Below are 17,221 nucleotides of genomic sequence, written 5' to 3'. Positions count from 1 at the left end.
CATTACTGTTTGTTAATACAATCTTTGAAAAAATCTGGTATTTTGTTTTTGTAAAAATTCGATACAGTTTCACTCAGCAAATCATATCATTTTTGGGTTATCATTTAGTCGTCATGACAAAACTACCACGTCTTTAAGGGAGCATAGAAATGTATCTTACCTAAGGCGACCTTGTAGTGAGTTACACCACTAATATGCGCGGCATATCCCTCCTCTTCAACATCTATGAACGAATTCCAATGCACTGACAGTTCTGATGTTGATGTCTTTAAATGAAGAAAAACGAGACAACTATTAACTTTTAAGAGAAGCATATACTATATAGGGATGGATAAAACATTTCTATAAAGAACTGGTTACTTTCATTAAAAGAGTTTAGTAGTAAATTACAGTTATTAATGACAAACAGATTAGTTGTTTAATGAAGCCATGGTAAAGGAACTGTTATATGCATAAGAGGCATGCCATGGACTAAAAACATAACATGCAACATTGTTTAAACAAGTTTTCACTGTTTTCCAAATATTAACATAAATAAATACCAATTTGAAAGCAACGTATTTTATGGTGAAAATGAGTCCTTTTCTTTAACCTTTATGTTAAAAGAATTAACGAAAAAATAAGCAAACTAGGAGTCTTAATAAAAATCAACATCTCTAATCTGTCAATTATTTTCAGCACATTACTTGAAATAAATCGTCCTTCTCATTTCCTATCCACACATCGGCTGCAACTGGTGGTGTAAGATCAACTGTTATTCCATTGCTACATTCGTCTATTTCCTGTAATTCCTGGTCCCAGAACTCATGTTCTATCTTAGATGCGTTAGAGTGAATACAAATTATATATCTTCTTCCATGTGCAAGCTCTCTAGGACTAAATTCAACGTTGACAAATTCATGTTCTGGAATGAATTTGATAAAGATGGTTATCGTAAAAGATTTATTGTTTCAAAACAAATTTTGTTTCGATAGTTTTGCTTGCCAAGAGTTACCTAATAGCATTAAATTTCTACGTGAACGTGTATTGAAGACTTTTATTTACAAACCTGTTTGACCACATTTAATAGCATCGGGATGTTTGCATGGGTCATTCAAGTTCAGCTTATTTGACCTGTCGTAAAACACAGTTGGGTCGTCTACTTTTACTAATAATACTGCCCATGTGTATTCTGAATGTCTGGAAGAAATCAGTATGTTAACATGTTTTAAAAACAGAAAGCTGATTTTGTTTTACAAAAAGATACTAGTAGATTATTATGATTCAAGAAAAGTTTTAAAAAAATTGTAATAATTGGTTTTGAGTACAGAAAATGTAACGTATTGGAATATTCTAGCAGTTACGTTGTCGTCGTTTCCTTAAAGAGACACAACCCCTTGAATTGTTAAATATTAAATATCAACACTTTAAGCGCGGACTTGTGAGTTCTTAAAGGCTGCTCCAGGTGTATCTGTGTTTTAATAGGTCTGATATATGACTAAAAGGAATGTGTTGGAGATAACATTTCAAAACATCAGTCATCTTGATATAACTACCTAAATGTTGGCCACACTGCACTAAGCATGTTACTATACGGGGTATAATCTCTGTCCGATTGTTTCCATACATCATTTTCATCCAAGAAAATTTCTTTTCCAAGGTGTTTATCTTCTGTAAATATTAATTCTAATAATGTTATTTATTTTTAGATTCAATGAAGCAGTTCTAAAATGACCATGCCTCTTTCTGAATAATCAATACAATTTTAGTAAGACAATCTGTTGCTTAAAGTGTACTACCTCTCATTACCTCTACTGAATGTTATAACTAGTGTCTCGCTTTGACGAAGACCTAAATCTAAGCACAAGTACACTTACACCTTGCTTAATCTTATAAATCGAAATTTCAGCTGCATGCAGAACTTTTAAGAAAGAGGTGTATCATAAGTATCCAGGATCCGAAAATCTTGCACGAATGCGTTTAAAGCGGTCTGAAATGTCGTTAAAGTTATGAAAAATAGCTGTACTATTGTACTATTCGAAAATTATAAAAGTGTTTCATGTTGTTTTAGTTTTCTATAAATACTACACTTATTACGTATCGATTGCAAATGTTTCAGGATTTCCCGTAACATACGCATTAAAAACTGATTTATCATATCACCCGTTGTTAACGGTTCCCCGGAAGCGTCTATAACTACTGAAGGTCTGACTTGTTGTAGATCCTTGCAGTCTTTTATTTCTGAAGACTTTGTAGCCGACAACCCAGCTTTTGTATATCCTCGAACTATCAAAGTCCAACATTTCGTGAAAGTTATTTCTTCCTTTAGGTCAATAGTAAAATCAATCTGTGAATAAAATAATTAAATTGTATGAAGTGTATGTTTAGACTGATATTAAACCTTTTAAAAAAGAGTTAACTACGCAAGAAATGATTATATACTTATAAAACAAGATGAAAGCAATACATTTCAGACCGAATTTATTTTCCCTAATGTTGTATACTTAAATAAAAGATAACATACGAGAACATCTTATAAAGTTTTTTTTTTAATAATTCAAGCATGTACAAAACTATTTCAAGATCGATTTTTACGCTTAATGTCTGGAAACTATTCTTACTTGACTATCATGTTTGGATGGTTTATGTGAAAAGTCTTGTCCATTTTGTCAGCAGTCGACCTAACACAGATTCATCTGCAAAGGTCCATTCATAATGGTCCATAACACTTTTTGACTGAGTAAGATCTTCCATATCCGAATCTCTGAATGGTTCCATACTGACGTCAATCTGTTATTTGACAATAATTTTAGTATAATACTGTACTTGTCAGGCATATTGACTCATCACTATATCACTATATATAGAACGAGATAAATTTTGACAGCTTTATTAACATTGTCTGGTTTAAAGAAAAAATATCGTTTTATTAAAGCATTAGGTTATATCTTGCGTAATGATGTTAACAGACCGGATTGACTGTTTTATATACTTTAATTTATACACATGTCGCTTTATTTTGAATTCAATTTATAATCATGATAGAATTTTGAGAAATAAGATATTGCAAACTTTTTTGAGCATTTGTCATAACTTTCATCAATATAAATATAGACTTTTAAAATGTTTAAAGTATGTAGAAAATTAGATTAAATCATATGGAATACTTACTAATGTAGAGTTTAAAGTATATGTTACAGACACATTCCCAGTGACAGGGGGATTTGGAACAACAGTTACACCGTTACTATGTACAGGTTTGAAGCAATATTGTTTGGCACAAAATTTCAATGATATTCTATATGTTCGACCAGGCGATAATGATAAACCACTTTCTTCCATGTATGACGTGCTAGTTCTCAATGGTTCATAGTCAGAATGAAGCTTCCATATGTCTGACAAATGTAATTATGTTTTTATTTATTGAACATAACCAACGGTTGCATCAGATAAGACATTTTTACTGTATATTATAACAGATTGACAACCAGTATTTTAAATGAAAACAGATAAGGTAACAAACTGACCTAAATATAAAAACAAGAGCGATCAGTGATCACATGTGTCGCCTCATGATGGCCAATTTCATGTTGGAACAAGTTTTATGACACACGGAGAAGTTATCGGAGTAGTAGTGACATAAATTCCTGTAAAGTTAGGATGAAATTGCCCCAGTAGTTTATGAGGAGTAGTGGGGACAAGTTTTGTGACAGACGGACAGACAGACAGTGCACAACTAGACTTTGTACTGATCATTCCTGTACAGTTTGGATAAAATTGCACCAGTAGTTTATGAAGAGTAGTCCGGACAAGCTTTGTGTATCTGGCAACACACAGAAAAAAACACCTTTTTATCAAAGGGCCATAACTCGGCCAAAAATCATTCAACCGAAAACCCGTGCAATATGCGCAAGGACTTGAGCTTAAGATTAATCCTGTAAAGTTTCATTGAAATTGCATTAGTGGTATAAGAGAAGTAGTCCGGACAAACTTTAAAAATAAAAATTATTAAAGGGCCATAACTCTTACAAAAATCATTGAACCAAAAAATGCTGACAATATGCACAACTAGACTTTGTACTGATCATTCCTGTAAAGTTTGGATGAAATTGCACCAGTAGTTTATGAGGAGTAGTCCGGACAAGCTTTTGTGTATCTTGCAACACACAGAAAAAACACCTTTTTATCAAAGGGCCATAACTCGGCCAAAATCATTCAACCGGAAAACTCGTGCAATATGCGCATGGACTTGAGCTACTGATCAATCCTGAAAGTTTCATTGAAATTGCATTAGTGGTATAAGAGAAGTAGTCCGGACAAACTTTAAAAATAGAAATTATTAAAGGGTCATAACTCTTACAAAAATCATTAAACCGGAAAATGCTGACAATATGCACAACTAGACTTGGTACTGATCATTCCTGTAAAGTTTGAATGAAATTGCACTAGTAGTTTATGAGGAGTAGTCCGGACAAGTTTTGTGACAGGACGGACAGACGGACGTACCAATTTTTCAGGTTTATGAGCTATTTCTATTGTTCTTTTCTTTTGTTTCCTTGTGGGCTAACTATTGTTTCCTTATGAGCTAACTATTATTTACGGAATGAAGTCCTTTGTTCTCTTTTGTCCCAGTGTATCGTTAGTTAGCTCATATACCTAAAATGTTTGTGCGGACAGACAGACAGACAGACGGACAGACGGGCAGACAGATGACGGAGAAATGATCCCTATATGTCGCCACTACTCCGTAGAGGCGACACAAAAATCAAATGATCATTACCGAAGGTTATTCATAGAAATGTCCATGCATTGCGTGAGTTATCGATTGTTAACTTATAACCAAAATATAAGACAAAATAAATAAATAAATAAATAAATAAATAAATAAATAAATAAAATAACTGAAAACAATTATGACAAAATCTAAATATAATGTCCTTTTCCAGTACACTCACCATTTACACTTGGATGGGCATAATACTACTTTAAATAATAACCATTAATATGAGTTTCATTATATATAATATATAAATGTTCAGCGGAATATTGCATGTGTCAAAATGGACACGTAAATTAAAACTGCTGCATTTACACCTAACTCAGCGTTTGTTTAAATCGTTATACTTTATCTTTCAATTGCGGAACCAAACTCTTAATAAAGAGATAAATATCATTGAAGTCATATCTTAAAAAGTTGTTCAAATTTTTACTAGCAATTGGTGCTCGTTCTTCTATCGCCCAGTGTATGTCATGTAGGAAATGTTCTTTTCCAGTTGGTATTGTCCAGTGTGCCTGAAGCACATTGGTTGATGTTTGGAAATCTCTATCCTCAGTACATAGTAAACGTTTGTCCTGTTTGCAAACAAGATTTGTTTTAAATGTCACTCTTGATTTTTCAAATCGAAACTTATAACAAAAGAGTTTTAAGTTCATATTTCCAAATTAATATCTGTTAACACAAACAATGTGATGAAATATTATGTGATATTAAATCAGATGATTCATATAGTTCCCAAGTTAATAATAACAATTTAAAAACATTTGTATGAATATACGAGGGGTTATCTAATAATACATGGACTTTCTTTGTTGCGTAAAATATATTTGAGATATTGATTTGAAATTATTACACTACTTAGAAAAAAATTGATAACAAATAAACACAGAAAAAATCATTTTAGTAGCTTCTTATATTACAACAATATTTAATTCTACATAAACACATGTCGGCGACAGCGGCACACTCCAAAGAATTATTGACGTCAACATCATAATAATGTACAACTTGTGTCTGAACGTTACGCAATGACCGTTACTGCTTCTCAAAGTAATGTCCGTTTTCCCGTTCATCACTAAATCTTTTATGCCACTTAAACACAAATGTGCGTTTTATTTTCTCTGTTCGCCTGTTGATTTTTTTTCAAATGTTTTTGTAGGCAACAAAATTTTATGATCGTGCGATTTTCTAATTACCGCATGTCCGTCATTTTCCCGTTGTAAACAATATCGGCGTCTGGCGTTTCTAGCGATATCAACAAAAAGTAACGGAAATAACGTTCACAATTTAAAAAAATACTTAAATGACGTCTTGAAAGGAACATACGATGTTTAGCGGGTTTTCTACGTTAATAATTAGGTTCTTTTAGCGAAAAATATACATGACTAACCGTGCGCGGGCGCCGTGTGTGTGCTTATTTAAAAGCAATATAAAATCACTATATATTGGCGCAGTTCCTTCCAAAATGTGTTGATAATATTCTACAAGGAATGCTGATAAAATGTCATTACAATACACGTTGACTTTCAAGAGACATTTAAAAAGTCTACGAATTTTACTTAGTTGTAATGACATCACTTACATTATCACAATTTCTACAAACAATAACGCGAAAGCAAAACAACCATAGAACGCTAATAATTAATAATGTTAGTTTCTTATTTGCACTTCTAATTTATAACTAAGATATGTACCTCGTCATGATGCGATGTAGTTAGGTTTAGATCTGAAAAAATAGATGATGAATAAAACAGTGGTTTTTATGAAATAATTATTCATCTATATTATTTGACAACGCACTTATAAATGTAAATCAGTTAAGGAATAAATATCTTGCATTATTTATTGATTATAAATGCAGAATTAGTATCGGTAAAATTAAAATGATTCGATAAATTAATACATACCACCAACTAATGAATCATTACAACGAGCACCATCAAATACTTTAATCCCCTTTATTTCTCCACCTTCCTCAACCACTGTTACACCATCCGAAACTGCCGTAATATTTCCTGCTTCAGTTTCTGCTATAACAGTTTGGAAATATGTCTGGAAACATATGATTGTTTTGGATAAATATCAGTTATTATAACAATTATAAAGCAAATTAAATTATATTGCTTTTATTCTTTATTTACAAAATATGTTGTTTGAATTTAACATGAAGTTATACCAAAAACTATTTCCTTTGTATTGAAAAAAATGTAATAGAGTAATATTTCAGAACTATTTGCTGAAATGTATACAAAGTCAAATGCAGTTTAAAATTGCTTTCTAAGCGTTTGCATTTTATAAATATAGTTTTATGAAGTAATACCTGATAAGGTTTGAGTTTAAGACCATGAAATGTATGTTTATTCCCAGAACCGACAAAAGCACATGTCATGAAGTCTTTGAAAGTTGTGTTAGAAATGCAAACAGTAAAGTTTATATCTTCATGTGGGTGCTCAAAGCCTGACCATCTCGCTGTTAATTTAGAGGTACTTGTTTGAAAGTCGATGTCATCAATGTCAACAAACTGAAATAAATACATGATTAGTGGTCAATTACCATATATGAAATTTATCACAAATTCCATACTGATTAAATGGATAACACATAAACAATCTTTATAAAAAGAGCATAACAAGCCAAATATCAAGGCGAAATTAAAGATTTTAAAATCATGTTTTGGTTAAGTTCTTTTATAAAATTGGCGTGCACGCCACATCCACTTCAATTGATTTAAGCATAATTTGGCGTTTGAAGCGAAATCATAGTATACAAGATGTAACACCTGCAGTTGTATTTAAAACGCTTGTTATAATGTAAAACTTATATTTTAAGATATTTAATGAAAAGGGGTGTATCGTTTTCTTGTCAAAGTAATATGTTTTTTATAAAATCGGGTATACTACATATGATAACACAGCTCTGAAGAGCTTTTAAAGCCGACTTATTATAAAATCACTCCATTACATAATAACAAATAAATAGCACATACAAATTAAAAGCATGTTTAAATAACGATGAAAGATTATGGCCAATAAAGTTCATGAAGTATATAAAAATAAAAGTACAAAAAAGAACAAAAACAGAGCTTTGTTACACGTCCCTGCATTAAAATATTAAACAGATTAATAGCTTTAGCTGCGAATTAATTCAAATTTCAAGTTGTTCTATTACAGCACGGGGTTAAAGTTTTATCATTTGATACATGCTAAAGATATAGGAGTGATATACTGATAACCTGTGAATTTAAATGTTAATACCTGAGTGATTGTTTCGTCAATATCATGAACAATACCCCTCGATGCTAACTCAATGTTGTGTCTGTAAGGCTTTGAGCAAGCCGTTACAAAGTGACCTGTCGTATCTCTTACTTTTATTGTTACAAAGTAGTCAATTTCCCCATTTAAGTGCCATGGAAGTAAGTGGGTTGAAAAGGCAGTACATGTTGGACTTGTTAGTGAAATACAACTTCCCCCAGTTGATATTCTACCAAATGGAAGCACATCTTTTCCATTTTTCTTTGTTCCTATAATGAATACAATTATCTTAATACAATTATGATGTCCTTACAACGACGACGACGACAACAACAACAACAACAACAACAACAACATCAACAACAGCAACAATGTCGACGAATAAAACGACAAAGATAACAGTACTGAAAATAGCAACATCATATTCATTATACAATGACTTACCAATGGCTGCTTCATACTGTAGAGCATTAGGGTCCCCATGGTCTGTAAATGCATTTTTGTCCCACTTTGCCACCAAATAAGTATCTGTCTTTGTGTGCTCAACAAAAAGGCTGATTTCTCCGGTAAAATCTGGCTTTGACGAGTCGTAAACGAATGGCCCGATGATCTAAAATGTGTCCATTTACTTTGATTATTTGCATATTTACATGTTTTCATCGCAAGATGAGTATGTTGTATAGAAAGGTGTTTATTGATCATGTTATTTATCTTTTTCTGAATTGTTAATGAAATTCTTCCAGCAAAACTCAATAAAATGAGCAGCTTTTATCCAGTTTCTTCACAAACTAATTCATTTAAACAATAAAAATGGACATATTAAGTTAATGATTTTATTAATGAACACTGCTATTTTAAAGGTGACATAAATAATGAAGAATGCAAGGGTGAGCATTTAACGATGGAATGAAATTTATGATATCATTTATTCTGTGTACTTATGTCTATATGAAAACATTCATTTATCTGATTATATTTCTAATTTTCTAAATAAATTGGGGATAACATTTTGGTGAAATTAATAATGTAAGGAATAACCTTAATGTCAGTAACAGATGACTTAGTGATCGCTTTAATCATGACATAAAACTGTTCCCCGTCAAAAATACCAGGATGGAATATACGTATATGCTGATGATGATGCGATGAAGTGAAATCCATAACATCTGGGAATTTCGAATTCTCAGATGCTATTCCCACTTCATAATCATGAACATTACTCGCTCCAGGTGTTACATTCCATGATATGTCGATCTACAATGGATAAACATTTCAATTTTAAGAATTTCACATCTAGTAACACACAAGAAAGTCTTTAATGTATTAACGTGTATGATATCAAAAAAATGACGGATCAAAAGACTTTGATATTCTCCTACTGACTCAAATATATTTTTTAGTAAAACCTAATGAAACATTAAATTCAGATAATTCATGTGTGTCTGTTAGGTAACAAATTATTGAATCTGGTTTTGTTACTTTTGTTCATACAAGCTTCAGAATATTTAAATGCTGATCACATATAAGCTAAGAAAACTTACAGCAACTTACCTTTGAATCAGATGTAATATAAGAAATCAAGTCTGAATGAACACCATGTAGCTCATTACATTCGTTATTTAATTCAACAACATCTACAGTTTCGTAAGAATGCCTTTTATGAGGATAAAGCTTTATGACGGATTCTTGGACTGTCGTTGCTTGGTCTCTATGAAAAACAATAAAATTAGTTCAAGGTATGTATGATCATGTATTGGTTTGAGCGATATAATACCATAAACTAAATTAAGGGTTTTCGTATAGTAAAATAAAAGTGTAAAATTTAACAAACCTGCAAACTTTAGACGGATTAGAGACTTCCTCCAATTCTCTGTTTCTATTGAGAATATAAACTGTATCAGTAACATCACTTTTGATGAGACCGCTTGCCGTCACAGCATCGTGTAAAATAACCTCGGATACAATTAGCTTGGTAAATATTCATCGTAACACCGTCAGAACGAAACAAGTTTTACTATGACCTAAGGGCGTGATTATATGCCATGACTGTGAGAAAAATAATTTGCCAGTTGGGTGCTATTGAACTCAGCTCTTACTGTCCATACTGTCAAATTGACCTAAATTATATAGATAAGTTATAAATTCCTAAGATTCCTGTCAATGTATCACATATTATTGTCTTTATTTTCTTCAAATAAAACAATTTTGAAATTTGTAAAATATTCGTGAATACGTATAATGTAAAGATGAGTCATGAGACAACGTGATACATTCCCATTACTTTCTCAATCAATACAAATATTAACTTTAATAAATCTATATATATATTGTAAAGCTGCATACACACAAATGTACGTAATTTTACGACAATCTAACTGGACCAGAACTCGCAAATGTGTAGAACGGTATAGATGTAGTAGCGATGTTTAGTTGAAAATGATCATAATCTGTATTGTGATCCTACCTGATTTGTTATAAATGCAAAAATTTGTCAAAATATATAAATAGAGTAGGTTAAAGTAAACAGAGGCATTGATTTTATTCCCTTATTCAAAAGCTAGATACATGTACGTGTTTACAATGTTTTATCCCGTTCTTTATCTCCGTTTTATATGAGAACATTGACTGCCTAAGCCTGTGCTATGGAACATGATAGAGGCTTCACATTTCATTTGTAATTATAAAAAGACACAGTTAATAATGTCTGCAAGTTTCAAATATTCATTGAGCATCGGGGTTGAAACTGCAATATTCTAACTTATTTCTATAAATGCCTTATCAGCTTACCTTAGAATGTATATTGAGATCGATTTCATCCAAACAGTTTTCACCAAATCCATATGAATACAGCCACACACCACTTTCTTTGTCAAAAAAGTCATCCCAATGTCCTTCAAGGTTTAAAGATTGCTGAAAGTCAACTTCTGGATCTCCGGGAATACCATCATGCACTTTGCCTTCGTGTGGTGGCGACGTGTCAATTGTTATCTTAATAAAAACAAAATGATGGTATTTCGAAAATATTCAGGTGACTTTTCAAAATGAAACTGAACTTTTTATGTATACATTTGTAAGCAGATTTGAATGTCCATTCAAATGTAAAACTGATTTGTTTTGCAGGCAAAAAAAAAACAAACTTAAAATATCACTTAATATTTTTGTCTAAGAATTTGTACCAAAATCTATAAGAGAAAAACTCATCAAGTATATGAAAAACAATTACTTAAATAACCCATTTTGCACACTGTAACCTTAATTTAGTAATGGGAAAAATGTATACAACCTTTATCATGATGATAAATTTAACGTATTCAAATCTAATGAATTGAATGACTTAAACATGACTCACGCATATTGACACAATACCTTTTTATGTTTGGTTGTTGACAGTCCAGCACTGTTGACAACAGTAACCTCGATATAATAGTCATAATCATGATCGCCAATTTCTTTACCAAAGTGTAAACCTCCATTACTAACGTTAGAAACTGATGGTTTGATCTGATAATGTCTATGAAAGCATCCATTGTACGGGGAACAGTAGCAGTTTGGTCCTCGGGGATATAAACCGTATTTTTGATTACACTCCTTTAAATCCTGTATGAAAATTGAAATCATTTGGTAAGAAAAATATATTTGAAACAAGATAGCTATTGTCGATGATCATTTAGAAACATTGTATACCAACTTAAAGTATGACAGACATCAGTTTACTTTATTAATCAATGCAAAGCACTTGATAGAATAAAACTACTCTGAATAGAACACCAAAGGTCATATCTAATATAAAAGCCATTTTTAAGAAAGTTTATGAATAAATATGAACATTTTCCTTTTACTTCCAAAGAAATAGAATAGAAAGAATAGAAATACCTTTGTTTCACCTTGTGGTGGTTCGTTGGAGTTACCATGAACAACCACATTTTTTGTAAAGTTATCAAATATTTTCCACGACACCTCATGTATACCACTGTGATAATCAAATGTTTCCCATTCAATTCTGAAAAAATACTCATCATGAATATGAAATTTCCAATACAATGTTATGCATAAATTGATGAAATGTCACAATATTTTGAAAACTTTAGTATTGAAAAAGATTTAAAAGTTTGATTGAGGGTTAACAGATTCTACAGATTAATGCAAAAGTACTAACCAAAAGTTTGTTGTTAACATTTATTAATTATTATTGTTTTTATCAAAAATATTCAACATGTAACACTTTCAAATGTTCATACTACTTAAATCAAATTATATGCAATGCTTTACGTCAATTCCTGTAATTCCAGAACACTATGAACGCTGATATTGACCAAGTCTCCCTTTGTCAGCCACAAATTTTGTATAACTGGAGGCGACAGATCTATCATCAAATGTTTACAGTAATCCTCGCGTATATCTCCAACAACAATCGTATCCACAGTATACGATAGGTCAATTTCTTGCTCTATCGATGAAATTGTTCATTTTTGTATATCATTTTCTGGCTATGAAAGTACTCCTCAGGTACCCGTTGGAAAGCAGTGAATTTAGAACTGTTTTCGAACTCGGTCAAAAAAGCTATCTCAAAGCGAATTATTCCTGCAACAGTATTTATTAGATATATAATTAAAGCGTATACTACAGATAAAAAAAGAGTTATAAGCAGGATGAAAATTACATAATATAAATCTATTAAAGAATTGCGAATCTTAGAATACGATGGCAGATTATTAAAATGAAGGTCACCAAGCTCTTTTCGAGTGAATGTGAAAGTATTTTGTTTGTTTTTTATTTCAAGGACAGATAATTTACGATGTTTTCATTTTTCTTTTTTATCCAGCTGACTTCCTTACAACTAATTTTGAAAACATTCCAAGAATTTAAAGAGTATTTTATTTACTTCTTCTTCTGAAAAAATGAAATATTTTAAAGAACAACTATGCCTCAGAAACGCATTTATGTTAATTTTCTTCACCAACTTTTTTGTCTGTTGCTTTTGGCAAGTACAGTTATCTTATATGAAAAAAAATGGAACACAATTGTTTATATAAATTTGTTATGTAACATGGCCAAGAAAAAAATGGAAAATATTAATCAATGAAACAAGTTTTGTGAGACTTATAAATATGCTATCTGTTCATGTAACAATATACAATAGCATATAAAATCTAATTAAAGAGTAAATAGCTCGAAACATCAGTTACCAATCTAACAACATTTCTGTTATCATATTCGAAGATAATGCAAAGTTTATATGATTTCTATCCGGTTATTATTCTGCCTATACGTAACTGTAGCATGTGCCATCAAAGAACTAAAAAGAAGCCTAAATGATATTTAATCTGATTTTAGTTTTTCTTTAAAGAAAAAATTGATAATATTTTCAGTATGATGCAGCATATTGTCATCTAAAATAAAATTGCATACAAGAAAGAAAGAATGACTGCAAAACAGCCAAACGCAACATTTATAAATCGGTCTTTATTACCATCTATGTTATCTATCTTTTCAATTGTCCTTTCAGATCTTCCGTGACGATCATCAAGGTCCCTGCTTACATCTTTACTTTCCTCAACTTCATTTAGCCATTTTCCATCACTATGCAATAATATTCAATGAATCTTCGCCGGCCAGACAATTTCCCAATTACATTCGGCTAAAGTATTAATCCGAGTTATTTGCTGTGGCCTGTAATGACTCTACTTTGATTTCCATGAAGATCCACAACAGATGCATTGTCAAACAATACTATTCTCCTTGCAACTTTGTGGTTTCTAGCCCGGTCGTATGTAATAATTTTAATAGAATATGGACCCGGTTCTTCAAGATCTAGCGTGAGGGAACTCTGAAAGCAACGCCAAACATGTTTTAAATAGTTTTCTCCCGTTTGATAAAAACATCTAGTTAAGATATTACAACATAATTACATAATTATGAATTGATTGATAATCTAAGTATTTTGATATTTTAACCTTGAAGGGTCTAAAAGAATTGAACTGTATTGCCTGCTAATCTGATAATGTCTTGTTGTGAATCAATATATAATTTGTTTGATTCTCGTAATTTCTTATTGCACAGTTGTAAATGAAGACTAAAACAATTCTTTGAATTTTCCTTATATCTAATTCCTTTAATTTTCAGACAATTGTTTTCTCACATATGAGTAACTGGCATTTCTAGGAGACAGCATTTTCCCATTTGTAAGTGGACCAGTGTCAGTTGTCTTCTTTAATTTGCATATATAAAACACATACTCTTCTATTCCAGAATTACTGTCACTCCATCCGTCCCACTGCACTGTCAGTTTCGGCTAAAATGATAAATGAGAATTTTATTTTCAATTAATATATTATATATTTGATATGAACTGCTTTAAGTGTTCATCATTTTATTTAATACGTTGTTTTAATAAATCACCATTTGGACTGTACAAACCAGAGTTGATTAATTTTTACATGACTACAGCATGATGTGCACTTTTCATAAGTGAAAGCGAGCAAATAACTTCTCCTTTATACTAGTTTCAATTACTTTAAAACTTTAACACAATACATACAATTGAAAAAAAGGAAAATACAAGTGCGTTTGTAATTGCATATGTAACAAAAACTTAAAATATATAGATATTCGAACTATAAAGAAGGTTTATATTTACTTAAATTACCTGGGTAAGAAAATCAGGTGCTGTTAGTGCATCTTTTTTACAGTCCTCACTTTGTTCAAAGCAATGTACAGGTGGGTAAATGTCAAATTCAAGTTCAAGAAATTCGGTTGTAACAATACCATTAAGAAAATACTGCTTTTCTGTGTATGACCCATTAAAATTACTTCTATCTTGATAAAACACCTTACCACCGTTTTTGGCAGATACGATATATTTTATTCTGTAAGGAAATACGTGGACAATAAGTGTAACTTTATAAACAAATAATGAAGTTAAAGTGAAAACATTTCCAAAAACATTGTTTCGGCGTTACACCGAATCGAATTACAATCAGTGAAATAAAAAAAAAGAGCAAGACGAAGATCTTAAACATTGATTTTTTTTTAAATTTTGTATTCACATTTAAGCTTCAATATATCGGTAAAAGTAGATTTAAGTTTGTGAGATTAGTATAAAGTCATGATTCTTATGTACTTACATAATATCATTATTACCCATTTACACGAATCCCATAGAAAAAAGTTTATTAGTTAATTTTCAAATTTATATTTTTTAAATCTAACATTTATACATATGATTAGGTCTAAAGATAAGATTATTTTTTTTATTTTGAATATATCTTTGAATATACATCTATAATATCGATATTCATTCCATACCTATCCCCATGCATAAAGTTTCCTTTAAATATCCTTTGCCATGACGTTATACTCTTTAAATCTTTGTGCGGGATCTCTTTATCACAGTTTTCAGCAAAGTGTGTACACCTTCCGTCCATCGACATTTCTGCCACTTCCGTACCTGTTAAAGTAAATCATTCTATAAAGCAAATGTAATACAAGCTTATTCCTAAAGGGATTCAATACTTGAAGGAAATCAAGCGCTTAATTTTGAATAGTTATAGTTTGCTCTTCATAGATTAAAATCTGTATTATATAGTACTGCCAAAACCTTCCACGATTGTATTTTTGTGAGAGGATGTCAATTATACGTAAGACTGCAAACATTTAACTAGTTAAATTTTTGGAAATTGCAAGATTTGTAAAAATGTTTTCACCATTTTGTCACATTTTATCTTAAAACAAAGTAATCGAAAAGTGTTTTGTTAGCTGTTATAACAGATTGTCTTTTTTAAGATTACACCGGGAACGTAATTTCAGAAATAAAAACACGGTGTTAGGTTATTCAAAAACAAACAAAAAACAGTACACTGTATATCTGACCTTTTAAAACGAGTTTCTAGGAAAAGAATTTATATCAACAATTTCAAAATATTTACTTTTTTCATGAATAATTTCATAGATAACTTGAATAACATTGAGCCTTTTTTGCTTATAAATATAAAAACATTGATTGATTTGTGTATATATAACATTTGTACTATTTGCGGTTTATATGTTTGTATTGACCGAGTATTATGTTGTCAAAATCATTAATTGTTCTTTAAAATTGCAAGTTAATTCAGAATATCATCTCAGCTAAACCAATCACCTCTTAACAACTTGAGACCAATGTCCATGTCTTGGATCCCGATCAAATAATGTGTTATATAGTTGGGTCTCTTTGCACTGTCCATCTCCAGTTTATAGTGTGATGAAGCTTTCAGCTTTAGCTTAGCCCAAACTGTTTCTTTGGTCCAGAATTTTGTTTTATTTAATGCTTTATCCACAATAAATTTATGATTTGAAGAATCCACCAGGGTTAAGAAGAAATCTTTAATTGTCGGTTTCTTCGCAGATGTAGCTAGAATTAACGGCATACATGTTAAATAAGCATAAAATATATGACCATATGCCATTGAGAGACTGACCATGATCCATAGGCGAAGCAGTGTTATTTTATGTATATTTTAGAGGCAACGGGTATCCTTTGTTATAGAAATAAGATGCTGTATTATTTTTAGATATTAAGCAGAGTTGAAAATCAATTACGCGTGTCTGATTTTCTTTTCAGTCAACACAAGTTATCATTGTTTTAACTTAAATGTCACGTTATATCACTTACTCGCTTGAAAACAGAATTCACAATTAAAGCAGAGGAAATATCCTCACATCATCTCTAATACACTATAATTAATGCGAACAAAGAGCATATTGCGACTCGGAGTGTAGTTCTTAAAAGATTGAGAAGGATTCTATATCGCATGAGACACATTAGTAATAAGCAACCGATTTAACGTACTTGTGCAGAGATCATTGTACACTCTTATTTTAGCTTCAATGAGATGAAGGCAGGAATATAATTATTGCAATAACAAAAATGTTTGGTGATTATTAAAGGTAAAGCTGTATTTTGGTATTGTTTGGAACGTCAGGCAAAATGTATTACCTTAAAGAATGAACACGATAATTTTAACCCATATTCTTGTACATACCCGTTGCACAGTTTGTACCATTGAATCCGACCGCACATTGACAGTCTTTGCTAAGTACCATATCACCAGTGCAAGTTCCAGGGAAACATCTTGCTCCATGTGTCCATGAGCACGCCTCTACAGGTTAAAACGATCAAAGAAAAAAAGATTCACAGCAATAGATAGGAACTATTTCTGTTGCATCTTAAGAGAAA

General features: G+C 31.3%; 1 protein-coding gene across 1 annotated transcript in view; it reads right to left on the bottom strand.

Annotated features, from left to right (window-relative positions):
• The window catches only part of LOC132734491 (uncharacterized), a 34,593-nt gene that overhangs the window by 13,199 nt on the left and 4,173 nt on the right, over nt 1-17,221 (bottom strand). Inside the window, exons 6-31 of the mRNA XM_060721235.1 lie at nt 17,028-17,144; nt 16,145-16,396; nt 15,313-15,454; nt 14,654-14,873; nt 14,147-14,299; nt 13,672-13,834; nt 12,277-12,454; nt 11,881-12,007; nt 11,374-11,604; nt 10,795-10,995; nt 9,839-9,975; nt 9,559-9,715; nt 9,046-9,261; nt 8,452-8,617; nt 8,011-8,276; nt 7,077-7,277; nt 6,664-6,808; nt 6,451-6,482; nt 5,190-5,331; nt 3,151-3,374; nt 2,629-2,769; nt 2,143-2,326; nt 1,536-1,650; nt 1,049-1,179; nt 687-904; nt 161-266 (exon numbers count right to left, since the gene is read on the bottom strand). Coding sequence (XP_060577218.1) covers nt 161-266; nt 687-904; nt 1,049-1,179; nt 1,536-1,650; nt 2,143-2,326; nt 2,629-2,769; nt 3,151-3,374; nt 5,190-5,331; nt 6,451-6,482; nt 6,664-6,808; nt 7,077-7,277; nt 8,011-8,276; nt 8,452-8,617; nt 9,046-9,261; nt 9,559-9,715; nt 9,839-9,975; nt 10,795-10,995; nt 11,374-11,604; nt 11,881-12,007; nt 12,277-12,454; nt 13,672-13,834; nt 14,147-14,299; nt 14,654-14,873; nt 15,313-15,454; nt 16,145-16,396; nt 17,028-17,144 — 4,365 coding nt within the window. The remainder of the gene's footprint in view (nt 1-160; nt 267-686; nt 905-1,048; nt 1,180-1,535; nt 1,651-2,142; nt 2,327-2,628; nt 2,770-3,150; nt 3,375-5,189; nt 5,332-6,450; nt 6,483-6,663; nt 6,809-7,076; nt 7,278-8,010; nt 8,277-8,451; nt 8,618-9,045; nt 9,262-9,558; nt 9,716-9,838; nt 9,976-10,794; nt 10,996-11,373; nt 11,605-11,880; nt 12,008-12,276; nt 12,455-13,671; nt 13,835-14,146; nt 14,300-14,653; nt 14,874-15,312; nt 15,455-16,144; nt 16,397-17,027; nt 17,145-17,221) is intronic.

The sequence above is a fragment of the Ruditapes philippinarum genome, unplaced genomic scaffold (assembly GCF_026571515.1).
Source record: "Ruditapes philippinarum isolate M1 unplaced genomic scaffold, ASM2657151v2 ctg3440_1_1_1_1, whole genome shotgun sequence".
Classification (NCBI taxonomy): Eukaryota; Metazoa; Mollusca; class Bivalvia; order Venerida; family Veneridae; genus Ruditapes; species Ruditapes philippinarum.
The sequence above is the reverse complement of the archived record's forward strand: the minus strand, read 5'-3'. Positions and strand labels throughout refer to the sequence as shown.